Source organism: Nomascus leucogenys, chromosome 5 (assembly GCF_006542625.1).
Source record: "Nomascus leucogenys isolate Asia chromosome 5, Asia_NLE_v1, whole genome shotgun sequence".
NCBI classification, from domain to species: domain Eukaryota; kingdom Metazoa; phylum Chordata; class Mammalia; order Primates; family Hylobatidae; genus Nomascus; species Nomascus leucogenys.
This window is the reverse complement of record NC_044385.1, coordinates 54662564-54678524: the sequence shown is the minus strand read 5'-3', so window position 1 is coordinate 54678524 and position 15961 is coordinate 54662564. Positions and strand designations below refer to the sequence as shown.

Below are 15961 nucleotides of genomic sequence, written 5' to 3'. Positions count from 1 at the left end.
AGTAATTGTCTTCTTTCCCGGGCAAATGGTTGATGAGGGAAAGGTTTTGTTTTGTTTTGTTTTATCTTGTTTTTAAGACAAGGTCTTGCTCTATCACCCAGATTGGAGTACAGTGGCACGGTCATAGCTCACTGCAGCTTTGACCCCCTGGGCTCGAGCAATCCTCCTTCCTCGGCTTCCCAGAGTGCTGGGACAGATGTGAGCCATCGCGCCCAGCCAAATATTATTATTATTTTTTTATTTTGAGAAGGAGTCTCACTCTGTTGCCAGGCTGGAGTGCAGTGGCATGATCTTGGCTCACTGCAGCCTCTGTCTCCTGGGTTCAAGCCATTCTCCTGCCTCAGCTTCCTGAGTAGCTGGGACTACAGGCGTGTGTCACCATGCCCGGCTAATTTTTGTATTTTTAGTAGAGAAGGGGTTTCACCATGTTAGCCAGGATAGTCTCGATCTCTTGACCTCATGATCTGCCCACCTTGGCCTCTGAAAGTGCTAGGATTACAGGCGTGAGCCACTGCACCCGGCCTATTTTTTTTATAGAAGAATTCCAACTAACAAATGCCAAAGGGATAGCAGAATTAGAAAAACCCCTGTTCTGCCACCCCTAATTATAGTGTGGATCTCAGCAATGATCATCAATGACCGCTGAAACGATCAGGTAAAATGCTGAACTTTGTAATGAATGATTAAGGCCAAGAACTCCAAACCCACCCAGCAGTCTTAACATTACCAATAGAGAGGCACCAGCATTATCTGCCTCCTGACAGGATGCAACAAGAAGTACCCAGCACCACCTAGGAAGTATTTTTGCCACAAAATCAGACCTCCAGATCTAACTCCCATTTTATAGGAAAGATAAGTTCAGAGAACCATGTCAAATGACACCTCAGGATTTCAGCCAGCAACGTTCAAATGTGCTAAACTCTTTAGATGGAAAGACACTTACAGACATTTCAAATAAATGCAATATATGGGCCTTGCTTGAATCCTAATACAAACAATCCAACTATAAAAACAGCCAAACATTTGTGGGACAATGGGAGATGCTTGAATTCCGACTGTATATTTAAGGATGTTAGAAATATTTATGGACAAAATGATGTCATGCTTGGAATTTGCTTCAAAATGATCCAGGTACAGCATGTGGAGCTGGAGAGAGGAGTGGGCAGCAGTGTAGATAAACAGGCCTGGCCGTGTGTGGATGGGTTGTCAGGGCTGAGTGGAGTTGCAGAGGGATTTAGTATACCATGATCTCTGCTTGTGCATATGTTTGGAGATTTTCATAATCAAATGTGAAAATTTTTGATTTTCATGATCAAAAATCAATAAAAAATATGAACGTACAACTTAATGCCTCCATCATGACGGTGGTGGGAGTGGTGTGTATGTGTGAAGTGTGTGTGTGTGTATGTGTGTGTGTGTGTGTGTGTGTGTGTGTGTGTGTGTATTCTCATGTTCTGTTTGGTCTTAATTCAAGTTGCAACCCTGGAAACAGCTACATTCTCTGGAAAATAACTTTTTGTAGGTGTAAAGAATGGCCCAACCTAACAGATTCAAGGCGTGTCAGACAGGCAGGCACAGACACAAGGCCCCTTCTTAGGGGACTGCTGGGGCCAGTCCCACACGGTTATTCCCACGGTCAAAGACTGAATAAAACTGTCGAATGAAGACATCCCCCAGGATCCAGAGGGGCCCAGCTGGAGGGTGGATGTCAAGTCCTTGAAAGCCGCTGCTGCAGAACTGCATTCCATCCACGAAGTCCTGGGGTTGGAAAGGACGCAAATGACATATGGGGGAAGAAGGTAGTAGTACTGCCTGGAGGCTGCCTGTGTGGTGGTGGTGGCTGGCACTGGATGGCCTTGGACAGCTGGTGGGTTCCACCATTTTGGTCGGTGGGTTCTTCCTCCTGCTTCATATGTCCCTACCCTAGGTTGCTTAATAAAGTGTTTGTCTGCACAAGTCCATTCTTACGGGCCTGGGGTCTATGTTCTACAATTTTGAGAACTGTTCGTCTGTTACATACTCCCACCTGCCCCCGTCACCATCATTTTACAACTGGGAAACCCTTGTTGCCTGGCTAGAAGAGCAAAAGGGTTGGCACCGGAAGACCTTGGTTTAAATTCTGGTTTCTTTAGTTTCTAGTGAAGCTCAGCTTAGTTTTTGTTAAGGGAGAGAAAGAACTCTGTTAGTGACTATCCACTGCTATTTTCTTGTCGATGTTCTGGGAACAAACATTTGAGTGACCCCCTTTAGATGAGGCAAGTAGGCACCCCTTGTTCAAGAGAAGAGTGTCACCTTCTCCAATCTAATTTTTAGTTTGGCAAAGACGTGCTCTACCAGGCAAGTGTCGTCTTTCCAACAATCATTTGAAATTTGAAGTTGCTGATGAGGGTGTGGGAAAATTTGCAGAGGGCTCAGGGAGACTTCTTGAGAAGAAGGACATGAAAAGTCAAAATTTTTACAGAAGTTTTGATGGATCAAGGTGGCTCTGATTGAAATCTGCTGGTGGGAAAGAACCATGTGCTGTACTGCGAAAGAACCAGCACAAGACCTTGTGATCCACCTGCCTCGGCCTCCCAAAGTCCTGGGATTACAGGTGTGAGTCACCATGCCCGGTCAGGTCATGATCTTCTGAAATGATCTTCTAAAAGAACCACTCACCATACCGGGAAAGAACCATGCATCTCCCTTCCCCTGGCTTCTAGGAAACTCCCACTCTTTTTTGGGCTCTCCAGTGCCTGGAGCACATCAATAATTTCCACCTTGGCAGGGACTCAACTCACATGGGGGAAGGTGAGAGTGTGGGGGTGCTGGGGTGTTGATGGGCGTGTGGACTAATGAACAGGGCTCAGTCTAAATGTCTCACTGGTCCTCAGTGTGGTGTTCACAGTGGTAGCTCCATAATCCCTACGTGGTAGGAGCTTAGGGGACTTACCATGAAGCTGTGTTTTAAATTTGTTTTTATTTGGATTGTCTGTTGGTGGCTTTGGGAAGGAGTTAATAGAGGCTTAGGGGTAGGGCTGAAGCCCTCAGTCTATACCTTAGCACCCCTCTTCTGATGCAGTCACCCTGATGCTGTGAGTGACTCTTGCAAAAATTAGTGTGTTGAAGTGTGATGCCGAATACCTACAATGCTGAAAATTCAGACCAACAGTGGTGTGAAGTGCTCACAGGTGTCCAAAAGGTCTAGGAGTTCCCTTTCTACTTCACCCTACAAACTTGAGAATTTACTGCAACCAAAGACATTTGCTTGCTAGAGGAGGAATGTTAATTTGAATGTTAGAACAAATATAATCTTACTCTTCACTCCTCCCTGCAAACAGCTCATGTGTTGAACCATGTATTTGACTCTCTGAGTCTCGATATTCTCACCTATAAAATGAGATAGTAATAGCTCCAGTCTGACCTGGTGGTTGAGGAGATTAAACTTTGTCAGTTGAAAAGTCCTACATGGCAATATCAGAAGACTTCCTTAAATGGCTTGCCGGAAGTTCACTACTGCTTCATGGCAGAACTGGAAATTAGAACAAGCCCATGGTCTTTCCAACACAGGCAGCTGTGTCCCTCCCAGAGGGAACGCCACGTCAGAGCAGAACAACGTGGGGCGGGGCTTAGGGTAAAGGCGGGCAAAGTGCCGGCTATTGAAAAGGGGAAGTGGCAGGCATGTGGGGAGGGCCCTGTGGCCTGCAGAATAAGGAAACAGTTCTTACCAGTAGGGTATAGGCAGTTGGGCTGAGGGTGTAGGGGACTCCGTTGATGGTGAAGGTGACATCCGGCATGACGTTTAGGTTGGCACACTCCACAGCATACTAAAACCCAATATGGAGGATCCGTTTAGAGCCTTCCCACCTCCCAAGAGAAGGCCTGGCTCTCCTGCCCCCACCACTCCCTTGCCCAGGCAGGCACTCACTTCTCCATCCACGGGGGCTGCCCCGATGGTGTTTTGCAGCTGCTTAATCTTGTCGGAAGGGCCAGTGATGAGGGAAGTCCCTGTGTCCACAATGGCCTGGCAGCCCTCGGAGCAGAACATCACAGTGCCTCCCACCTGGATGCTGAGGGGACAGGGTTGTGGTTGGCCCACCTTCCCTCCCCTGGCTCCTAGGAAACTCCCACTCCTTTTTGGGCTCTCCAATGCCTGGAGCACATCAATGATTTCCACCCACCATATGAGTATTCCTCAATTGTTTTCTACTGAGATCCACAGGAAGAAATCTGTTTACTTCTTGACCCAGTGCACACACACACCCATTCGTGCAATTGAAGTGCACTTTGGTATTTTCTACTGTATTCCAATTCACCAAAAAATGTAGGTGTCTCAATCTCTTGACCTTGTGATCCACCTGCCTTGGCCTCCCAAAGTCCTGGGATTACAAGTGTGAGCCACCACGCCTGGTCAGGTCAGGATCTTCTAAAATAATGTCATGACCCATAAATAGGTGAATTCCTACAGTTTGAAAAACCCTCAATAGACAGTGAGCATTGAGGCCTTTTATTTTTTGCATTCCTAATGCCTGGTACCCTGTAGGAAGTCAATCCTAGCTGAATTGAAACTTGAACTACACTTTTCCAATTCCTGCATCGTCTAGCACGGCGCTAGGTATGAGGCAGGCATGTAGTCCTACTTCCCCAATTGCTTCATGTCCAGATACTGTATATATTTCCCGGCTCAGTTACAATGTAACCCCCTCCATGACGCACTGGAGCGTTCTTCAGATAGAAGCTGTCGTGCCTGTCTGCTGGATCACGTTGGTGGCACCTCTCTTGGAGCACTGACCACCTTCCATTTTGCAGGATAGCGGTTTGGGTGCATCTCTTCTTCTGTACAAGTTTTTTGAGGGCAAGATCTGAGTCCAATTAACCTGTGCAACCCCCCATGTTACTCATCCCTTGCCTTGTGTGTTAATGTTAAAAGAACAAAGGGGAGCAGGCTGTGCACTGGTATTGACTGTCTGTTGAGTTAAAAGCAAGCCACGTGTACAAGGAAGGAAGCTGTGTCTACTGCCCTGGTTACAGAGGTCCCTTCCTGCACATTTGCTCAGCACCTCCATACCTCCAACCATAGTAAGCTTCTGGCATCCTCTGCTAGTGACCAGTGGTTTTTCAGTTAATTGGGTTTGAGTTGTGTCTCTTTTGAGTTTACCACTAGTACTGTCACTACTTCATGGGAAATACTCACTTATCCAGTGCAATCTGCCAGTAAGCTTGCTTGGTGACTGGGACCCAATTCAGGCTCCCAGAGAAATGGGAGTGGTCGTAGCCTCCGAAAATCAGCTCGCTCCCCGCACCACCTTCTGGGTTACTACATGGAGAGAAAGACAAACTGTCCAGGAAGGGCCACTGCAAAACTCTAGAGGTGAGCCTCAGCTAGGACCCTTTGCTTCTTGGTCTCATGCCAAGCACCCAGGTAGGCAGAAACATCAGCCTGGGCTTTGAGACCGGGAATCTGACTACTGCAAGTGAATTGGTCTGGGCCTTTTTGACACAAGGTTAGAAACAGCTCCCCTTGACCATTTGTGAATGTCCGTCTGCTTCTTGGATAAAAAGGTTAAGGAGGTGGGAAACGGGGCCAGCAGGTCTGTCATTCAGAACCAAGGCCAGGACCATCCTGGGTGGGTACACACTGTGTGACTTGAAGCAACCCCCAAAGACACCTTTTCCTAAAGTATCTTCCCCACTATGGTTGTGACAGTGCCTGGCGTTTTTGTATTATTCACTCCTTATGTTAAGGCAAAGAGGCTAATATGAATGTATCATGACTTACTAGAGCCTGGAAACTTATTTTCATTGGTATTGATTTCTCAGATTACGTTCTGGGACCTAGCAGGATTCTGGAGAAATAGGACCTAAGACAGATTCATTTTGAGGAGGAAAAGGATCAGAAAGATACAAAATTGAAATCAGGGACGTAAAGAGGGAGAGAAGTGAATACCTGTAGGAATTTTAGGACAGTGGTATTACAGAGGGAGTGGGGAAAGGAACTCACATTTGTTGATTACCTTGGTGCAAGGCCATGTACTGGGGATTTTATCTGTCTAAACTTATTTAACTCACATCAACCTAGTGGTCCGTGGAATAAACTCAGCCTCAGTGAGATGAAGCAATGTAAGTGGCAGGATTCAAATCCAGGCCGGTCTGACTGCCAAGCCTTGATATTCCCCATTACAGCCCACTTTTCCCAGGCGACGGGAGAAGGAAGTTCTGCAAGGGGAAACAGAAGTGTCTAGAAAACCTGCCTCTCTTACTCACAGCTCTGCCTAGGCCTGGTCCTGAGTGCCGTCATGCTGGAGAGGAAACATAGTTTGATAGGGAAAATCCAGGACCCTCCATGTGGGAGAGGGGAAAGAGAGGAATGGGCTTATGCCGAAACAGCGTGAACGCAGGCCAGGTCTGAGCTGGAAAAAGTCAGGAAGGTCAGAAATCACCTTCCTGTGTAAGGAGGAAGAGGAGATGACCCTCCGAGGATGCCGGACAAGAGTGCCTAGAAACAGGTGAGCCTCGTGACCTTTTCCAACAACAATGTGCAATTTTAAAAAATTGCTGTAAAAATATGTAACATAAAATGTACTATCTTACCCGTTTTTGAGTCTACAGTTCAGTAGTGTTAAGTGTGTTCACGCTGTTGTAAAATCCAGACCTTTCATTTTACAGAACTGGAACTTTATACCCATTAGGCCATCAACAATGGTTTAAGAATTCCTCACTTCCCCTCCCCAGGCTCTGGCAACTGGCAGTCTACTTTCTGCCTATGAATTTGACTAGTCTAGGTACCTCACCTAAGTGGAATCATACAGTATTTGTCTTTTTGTGACTAGCTTATTTCACTTAGCATTATGTCCTCAAGTTTCTTCTATGTTGTAGCATGTCTCAGAATTTTCTTCCTTTTTAAGGCTGAAAAATATTTGATTGTTTGGATATGCCACATTTTGTTTATTCATCCATCAGCAAGCAATTATTTTATTGTCAGCTTAACTTTTCATTTTTTTCTGCCTCCTCCCCCTGCAGGTACTGTCTTTCTTGTTTCACTGTGTCCCCAGTGTGAGCATCATACTCAGCATATAATAGGAGCTTGATATTTAGTGACAGCATCAATGAAGAACCAATCCCAGAGATTCCTTAAATTTAAGCCAGTGTAGTAGAGTTTGCAAAGTGTTTTCACAACTACTTGATGAAGCAAATCCCATTTCCTCAATATTCAGAGAGGTTAAATGTTTTGACTAAGATCACACAGCTGATAATAGACCAAGATAAAACCCAAACCAGGTCTTTTGACTGCTAAGTCAAGTGTATGTGTTGTCTCCCTGTAGTTATAACTGACTTTAACCTAACAGACTTGATGGGCCTTACCTGCTCATGTAGACAGAAAACATTGGCAAGTCCACCAGGTTCTGAGCCATCATGTTGTCAAACACTGGGGTCACTCCTCCCACCGCCAAGGAGGGGTATCCCAGGCCCAGAATTCCATCAAACTCTGCATCCACAAAGGTCTGTCCTGGCTCTGTGACACTTTCTCCAAACTGCTGGCCAACCACGGTTAGTCCTTCCACCTGGCAGGAGAAAGCCCACAGGAGAATGGCACAGGGGATTGCTGGCAAAGGGTTTGACTCCTGGATTTTCCTCTGTCTTGAAGCTAATTCTTCTCCTTCCCAACTTTCCTTGACTAAATGAGCACAAAGATGCTTGCCATATTCCCAAAAAACAGGACATTCCAAACTTCAGAAGCCCTCATGCACCTGCCAATCATTGCGCCCCTCCTCAAGAAAAGCCAGTCTCCTGACTTTTAATAGCATATATTGGTTTTGTTTATTTTTTGGATTTTATATGAATGGAATCATCCCATATGAACTCTTTGGTATCTGGCTTCTGTCACTCAACATTGTGCTTATTGTACGCTGTTTTTTTGTGACTTGTTTCAGAAATTTTGCCTACCTTAAGGTCATGAAAACATTTTCTCGTGTTTTCTTCTAAAAGCTTTATTGTTTACTTTTCACACTGAGATCTGGAACCTATATGAAATGTGATAATGTGTAAGGTATGAGTTAAGATTTATTTTTTTCTATCTGGATATTCATATGACCTGGCACTATTTAATAAATATACCATCGTTTCCTCCACATACTGCAGTATCATGTTCAACATAAGTCAGAAGACTGTGTGGATAGTTTTGTATTTTCTGTTCTGTTCCATTTGTTTATTTTTTAAATTCTGTGCCAACACCACACGTCTACATTATTGTAACTTTATAATAAATCTTAATATTTACCAGTGTTTTTCTTCAGCAAGATTGTATTGGTGTATTACATATCCATATAAATGTTAGAATCAGTTTGCTAATTTCTAAGAAAAAATGCTGTTGTTTTGATTGGAATAAAATTGGTTCTATAGATCAATTTGAAAAATTTGACTTTTTAATGAAACAGAGTCATTCAAACTATGGGCATGGGTTTAGTTTTCAGTACAGGTCTTATTTTAATTTTATTCATTAATATTTGCGATTTTTATGCAAGTCTTTTACTTTTATTTACTAATGTTTGCTATTATCAGAGTAGAGTTCTTGCGCATTTTTTATTAAATTTACATCAAAGTAGCTGATGGTTTTGATGGTATTATAAATAGTGTCATTAAAAATCTATTTGCCATTTGCTTTACTTGCTACAGGTTGAGCATCACAAATCTGAAAATCTGAAACTGAAGTGCTTCAAAATCCAAAACTTTTTGAGTGCCAACATGAGGCTCAAAGAAAATGCTCATTGGAGCATTACAGATGATGGATTTTCAGATTTGGGATATTAAAATGGTAAGTATAATGCAAATATTTCAAAATCTGAAAAAATTTGAAATCTAAAAGACTTCCGGTCCTAAGCATTTGGGATAAGGATCCACAACCTGTATATATAAATCCAAATGATTTTTTCTGAGACTGAGTCTCACTCTGTCACCCAGGCTGGAGTGCCGTGGCATGATCTTGGCTCACTGCAACCTCCATCTCCTGGGTTCAAGCAATTCTTCTGCCTCAGCCTCCTGAGTAGCTGGGACTACAAGCACGTGCCACCACGCCTGGCTAATTTTTGTATTTTTAGTAGAGATGGGTTTTCACCATGTTGGTCAGGCTGGTCTCAAACTCCTGACCTCATGATCCACCCACCTCGGCCTCCCAAAGTGCTGGGATTACAGGTGTGAGCCACCGTGCCTGGCCCCAGATGATTTTTTTATGTTGACCTCATATCCAGCAACTTCACTAAGTTCACATATTAATCCCAATATCCTTTCTGTAGTTTTTTTTGGATTTTCTACTTATAGAACCTTGTCATATATTAATATTGACAGAGTTATTTCTTCCTTTTCCATCCTAATGTTCTTTATTTCTTTTTTCTTGCCTTGTTGCACTGGCTAGGATTTTCAGTACAATGTTGAATAGAAGTGGTGAGATTGAGTGTCCTTGTCTCATTCTTGATCTTATGGAGAAGTCTCTTGACAATTCACCATTAAGTATAAAGTTTGCTGTGGGCTTCTTTTAGATGAAGCCCTTCATTTTTATCAGATTAAGGGAGTTACTTTCTATTCCTAGTTTGCTAAGAGTTTTTCTTGAAGTCATGAATAGATATTGAATGTTATTAACCTACTAATATCATCATATTGGTCATATGATTTTTCTCCTTTTATTCTGTTAAATGATAAATTCCTAGAAAGATGACCCTTGGTATGATCTTTTTATATACCAAAAGATTTTATTTGCTAGTATTTCATTTAGAACTTTTGCATCTATATTCATGAGAGAAAGATTGGTCTGTAATTTTATATTTTCTTTTGTTATAATGTCCTTTTCAAGTTTCATTATTAAAGTGATGCTGGTTTCATAAAACGAGTTATAAAGTGTTTTACTTTATCAAATATCTGGAAGAGTTTGTGAAAGATTGATTTTTTTTTAGTGTTGAGAGAATTTATCAGTGATGCTTTTCTTTGTGGAAAGATTTTTTTAATAACCGAGTATATCTTTAAAAGATTCACATTTTCTGTTTTTTTGTTTTTGCATCAGTTTTGGTATGCTGTATTTCTCAAGACATTTGCTGATTTTTTGAAAATTGTAAAATTTATCAATATAAAACTATTCTTGATAACTTTAGTAATGTTCTCTTTCTCATTTCTAACATTGTTAAGTTGTATTTTCTTTCTTTTTTCTTATTTAGTCATGTGAGAGGCTAACCAATTTTATTACTCTTTGCAAAGAGTTAATTCGTGGCTTTGTTAATTTTCTGTACTGTGTGATTTCTCTATTTCATTAGTGTCCCATTCTACTCTTTATTATTTCCTTCCTTCTGGTTTCTTTGCATTTGATTTGCTATTGTTTGTTTACGGTTTGCTCATTTTCTTGTTATTTGTTTCTTGAAATAGGAGCTTAGATAATTGATCATTAGCATTTCTATTAACAACACATGCATTTCAGGCTAAATGGTCCCTTTAAGGGCTGCATCAGCTTCATCTACAAATTTTCGCATGTCATATATTTATTATGTCAATCAGGGTTTGATAAGAGAAGCAGAACCATTAGGAGGTACTACAGATTATAGATATAGCTATAATGATGTGAATATAGATATTGATTATACGCAACTGTAGGTGCTAGTTAAACAGTGTACTTTAGGATATTGTTTCTGTCCTGATGCTGCAGCAGCAGTCTATAGTTTGCACAGCAGAAAGGGAAGATACATGTCAAGTGGGAGAAAAAGGGCCAGTTGGAACACATGAGGGTGAGGGTGGACTGGAACCCACATTGTTCTCTCACTGTCCCCAAGTTTCCAACCTCAATGATGGGGATGTTATGCAGCAAAAGCTGATGATTTGTTACAGAGGTAAGTGCACACCTGGCCCTGGAGCCAGAAAAACTGAGGGAAGGAGCAATGCAGCTGACATTGCTGTGGGGTTGGCTGCTGCCCTACAGCAGCCAGGTGAGCCAACAGATAAGTGACAAGCTATAGGCTCAAATTCCCCTTTCTATGCCAATTTCGGTCTCTTCCCTGCATCTCAGAGGTTATTGTGATGATCAATTTGGGATGTAGCCTTCTAAATAGTTATTTTTACTTTTATATATATATTATATGTAATTAGATATATAATATATATGTATATGTCATAATATATATAATCTTATATATAACATAATACATACACATTACATATATATGTCAATATATTATATAATAGATTAACATAATATATTATGTAATATATTATTACATACAACATATTAATATATTATATAACACATACTGTATTATTAATATAATACATTATATCAATTATAGTCTATAATATATTATATATTATAGAATTAATATATTATATAACATATATTAATGTAATGTATTACATATTATATTAATTATACAATATATAACATATATTATATAATATATGCAATTATATACTATAATATGTTATATATTGTATCTATATAATATATACAGGTGGATACATATTATATATACAGATATACTGTATATTACATATATTCATATATGGATATTATATATTATATATGTAATGTGTGTATACACACGCATACATAGTTCCAATAGAAAATACAGTGCATTGTTTTATCTGTATGATATTTTTACATAGATGGTGTTTTTCTGCTTCTGGCGTTCTTTCAGTTGATAATATGTCCTACTCCACCCACTCTAAGGGATGTTGATGAAGGCTGTGCCCTGCTGGCCTCAGGAATACCCCATGGACCAATGCTCACCATGGGTAGGTCAACCTCTGTTTCTCCCAAGGCCCAGGCATATATTGCTGTCCATAAGCCTGAAAAAGTACCTGGTTCTCCGTCCCCACATTTGTCTGATTCCCATAGTTCTAGGACCCATAGGACTTCAGAGGGAGTCGGAGGGTCAGAGGTCAGAGGGAGTTTGAGGAACACCTCATGAGCTCAGCACTGAGTTCAGTTTGGACCTTGGCCTTTGGACAACTGGGCTTCTGCTTTGCCTCTGTGATTGGACTCCTATTTCAGACCTCGCCCCTTTATTTTACTGAGTCCAAATCTCTCCCCCTGGTGTGGACTTCTTTATCCTTCAAGATGGCGACCTGGTTTTATCTCCTCAATGCCCTAGAGACTGGAGATCCAGCTGTGCACCCTGCCACCAGGCTTTGTGCACTGGGCACTGCTTCCTGCCAGAGTCCCCCTGTGCTGCCCTCCCCCAGGGCCCAGCGTGCTGTGCAGACTGACCCACTGCCACCATCTCAGGTGGGGAGTGTTACTCGCCCTTTCTCCTAGAAGCTAGTGCTAACCCCTGTTTCCACCCATTCCTGAGGCAGATTTGAAAAGTAAGACCTCTGAATAAGTCTCCCAAGTTTCTGTCCAAGAGAGAAAAGATGAAGGACTTGCACTCACAGAGACTTGGTCGGCTCCAATGATTCCAGACAAGCTCCCGGTTCCATACTGAATGGAGAAAGATTGACCCGGCTGGCTGTATGTGCTGGACTGGGAAGGCTGGAACCTGGTGTGCGTCTCTGGAAAGAAGTGCATTGCTCTTGCCTACACCATCGTCTCACTGGCTGCATCCCTGCCCTAATGCCGCCCAGCCCCAGAGTGGCAGGGTCTCTTCCCTCAGCTCTCAACACAGAGTGGGGGCCCCTAGAAGCTTGGCGATGCCCCTCCCTAGTGAGCAACTACATTTTCCTCTAGCTACAGATGTGGCCTAATTGGGGACCAAATAGCTGTCTCTGAGCAAACCTGATTGTCCACAATGACCTCATGAGGCACACCAAGATAAGTGCCATTTATCAGGTGCCAGCCACAGTCCCTGCCACCCATTGTGGGTCAGAGGTTGGCTTCAAAAGAAACTCAGGGATAAACAATTGCCCCAGGAAATTACTCCCAACTTTTCTCCCAACCCATGAACATCTCTAGCCTTGGGGTTTCCAGAGACATTCTGTCTCTGGGACTTGTCCTGTGTTGAACAAGACATCTTTCTGTAGCTCTTCTTTTCCAATCCTCACTGAAACCTCTGAGTTACCTCTGGCCAAATGGACCCACCCATGCCATTGTGCCCCAACAGCCCCACCTCTGTGCACCAGGAGATAAGGCTACCAAGCCTCCTGAAGCAAGCAGACTATCTACACTAGAACCCGACTCACCTACCTGCTCAGAAATAACCAATTAAATTAAACTTTCCCCTATATTCCTTTGGGTGTTCCAAAGGAAGTGAGTCATTATGTCAAAGACTTCTCTTTTCAATGGCTTTCTTTCTATTAATTCTGATCAGTATGAAAGTTGCTATCTTGGACAGCAGCCACATTTTAGTTCTTCCTTGGCCTTGCTCTATCTCTGCTATAAGCAGTTCCAGGGCAGACTCAAAGGTGGGAGAGGGGAAGCTGGTGTGGCAGGGATGGCCAGTTTCTGGAACCTAAGCCCCCCTTCCCCGGAGTACCAGGCTTGGACTCCCAGGACTAGCCCCCAGACATTCTCTGCTGGTGCTCCTGGCCCCACTTACTGCAGGCTGGGCTGGTGCAGTACACAGAGGGGACCCAGAGGTTGGAGGAGCCAGTGTCGAAGATGACAGTGAAGTTCTGTGGTGGGGAGCCAATGGAGATAGTGCCGAAGTATTCCATCTGCAAGGAAGAGTGAGAAGGAAAGAGGGTGTGGGTGGTGGGAAGGGACATGGGTGCTCACCAGGAAGCCAAGGGAAAGCTCCCTGGGGCCAGAGCCTGGGGTACTACAGACTGGAGTTTACAGAGCCTGGGAAGTGGCAACACTGGAAAGTAAAAGGTAAAAGGAGCAGAGAAATGGCCATGAGGGAGGAAATCAAACCAAGCCTCTGGCTACTTCATTTGATTTTACTTGTGCTAACCTGATTCTTATAAATACATTGTAGGAAAGGCAGTGGAGGAAGAACCACCTGTTTTACAGACCAGGGAACTGGGGCTGGGAGAGGTTAAGTAACTTGCCTAAGGGTACACAGCCAGTAAGCTGCCCAGCTGAGAGCAGAAGCAGGGGCCTTCAGTGTGGGATGATGCTTTCACCCCCAGCCCTTTCCTTCTGCAGAGAGCTCTGACGTTTGGGTACACTGGGGCCTGCTTAGCCAACTCCATGGGGACCCAGGGAATCAGTCCCCATGGATCATCATCCAAGTGAAGAAATCCACAATGGCCTTCAGTGCTACTGATGTGGCACTGGCCATGCCCTAATGCTGGGCCTTCCTCCTGCTCCCACCTCTCCCCAGCCCTGATCCCAGGAGGCCTCACATCCAAGTAGTTGATGAGGGGTTCCTTGGCACTCTGGTCCATTGAGCAGGACTCGGTGAACTGGATCATGTCCAAATTATGGGATTTCCAGAACTCAGAGAGCTGGCTCCGTGCCCGCAGCTTCTTCTTGAGGGACGGATGCCTCCTGAGGGGCACCCTGGAGACAAACCCCCATGTGAGCAGGAGATGTACTTCTGCCTCCCTCTTCCCCCCATTCCCGTCCCATTTTCTCAGGGGACATCTAGAGAAGATAGAGGGGGGGATCTGCAAGACAGCACACAGGATACAGGTGGGATCAGCGTCCTCTGCCACTCAGCCTGCCTGGCCTCATCTCTGCCCTGTAGAGTCTTAGAATCTTAGAGTGGAAATGGCTCCCCTCCTGGAGCTGAGCTCTTTGAGATCTAGGAAAATGGGAGATGTGGGGTGGTCTGCAGTTTTACATGAACATCACAAAGGGCTGATTTAAAGGGACAGAAAAACTCTTGGGGGCAGTGACAGTCAGATCCCTGGGGAAGTACTGGGGTGCTTTGAGCTACAAACCACAACTGCAGGTTCCTGCTCTTTTGCAACACAAGAAGCCCCCTGGAACTTGGTAAGGCACCTCCATGGAGGTGGAGGCAGGAGAATGACTTGTCGCAGACTGGAGATTAAGGACATACACAGGCAGCCACTGGGTAAGCCTCTTCCATGCATTGATGCAAGCCCTCAGCTTCTCCTCCTCTTCATCTCCCCGTCAGCTTTCCTATCCCAGAGCAGCCCTGAGTTGCAGGGCAGGGGACTACTCAGCTGAACACAGTGCGGGGACGTCTCCTCACCTGTGAAGTGATCCTTGGGCCTCTCCCAGGTCCAGGAGCACCAGCAGCAAAAGAAGGAGCGTTTTCATTGTGGGTCCGACCAGCAGCTTCTCCCTTGCCGCCTCCTTTCTTCTCTCCCTGAGGGCAGTGGGAACGGACTTTCCCTAACTCTCAGACCTGCCCAGCCCAGTCTGAGGGCCGAATGATAAGGCCCTGGAGTCATTAGCCATGCCCAGAGTAAATACAGTGTGTGGAACAGGGCGTTCCCCCCTCCACCTCTCCGTCCCTTTCCCACCTACAAGAGGAATGTGAGTCTAAGGGGAGAACTTGGGGGTCCTCTGGGGCTTGGCTTCTCTCAGGGCCTTGGCACCTCCTCTGACCCCAAGAAACCCTGTTAATGAATCCGGAGGGCAGCACATGCCTGGCCGCCTGGAAAGGCCCACTAAACTGTTACTGCAAGTGCTCTAGCTGGAGACTCTGGAGGGGTGGGAGCTGACTTGTCATGGGTGGCAGGATTCTGACTCAACATACTCATCAGTCTGTTTTCTCAGTGATTCCTGTTCTCTCCTCAGTCTCTCAAATGCTCCAAAGGCAGCTTATCCTTCCCTGGCCCACTTTGAAGCACAAATCGGCATTCCTCAAAGGCCCTGAAATGGGAAAATGTGGCTGCAGATTTATGGAGCCCACTCTCCTGACTCTAAGGACTTGATGAATCTGGGGCTGGGGCTCAGGGGTGTGTGGAGGAGAATGCAGGGGCAGCGAGGGAGGGTCAAGGGGGTCAGCATCTGGAGCAAGTGCCTGCATGAGTCTACTAAAGCAGCCATGACAAAGTACTGGGGGCTTAAACAACAGAAATTTATTTTCTCACTATTCTGGAGGATGGAAGTCCAAGATCAAGGTGTTGGCAGACTTGGTTGCTTCGGAGGCCTCTC

The 15961-nt window shown here is 44.4% G+C and overlaps 1 protein-coding gene across 1 annotated transcript; it reads right to left on the bottom strand.

The window, feature by feature from the left end:
- Window positions 1-656: 656 nt before the first annotated feature.
- Window positions 657-15222, bottom strand: CTSE (cathepsin E). Its single transcript, XM_003272948.4, has 9 exons — window positions 15051-15222; window positions 14236-14392; window positions 13485-13602; window positions 12383-12501; window positions 7342-7541; window positions 5174-5296; window positions 3908-4049; window positions 3708-3806; window positions 657-1758 (listed from the first exon to the last, which is right to left on the bottom strand). Exons 1-9 carry the CDS (start codon window positions 15116-15118, stop codon window positions 1594-1596), a joined length of 1191 nt encoding a protein of 396 aa, XP_003272996.1. The 5' UTR covers window positions 15119-15222; the 3' UTR covers window positions 657-1593.
- Window positions 15223-15961: the final 739 nt, after the last annotated feature.

Excerpts from the sequence above, each read along its gene's own strand:
- CTSE (XM_003272948.4), bottom strand. The coding sequence starts at position 15,118 with ATGAAAACGCTCCTTCTTTTGCTGCTGGTGCTCCTGGACCTGGGAGAG. Across the intron at positions 14,393-15,050 it reads GCCCAAGGATCACTTCACAG|GGTGCCCCTCAGGAGGCATC; the intron begins GTGAGGAGACGT and ends GTTTGTCTCCAG. Across the intron at positions 3,807-3,907 it reads CAGCCCCCGTGGATGGAGAA|TATGCTGTGGAGTGTGCCAA; the intron begins GTGAGTGCCTGC and ends ATTGGGTTTTAG.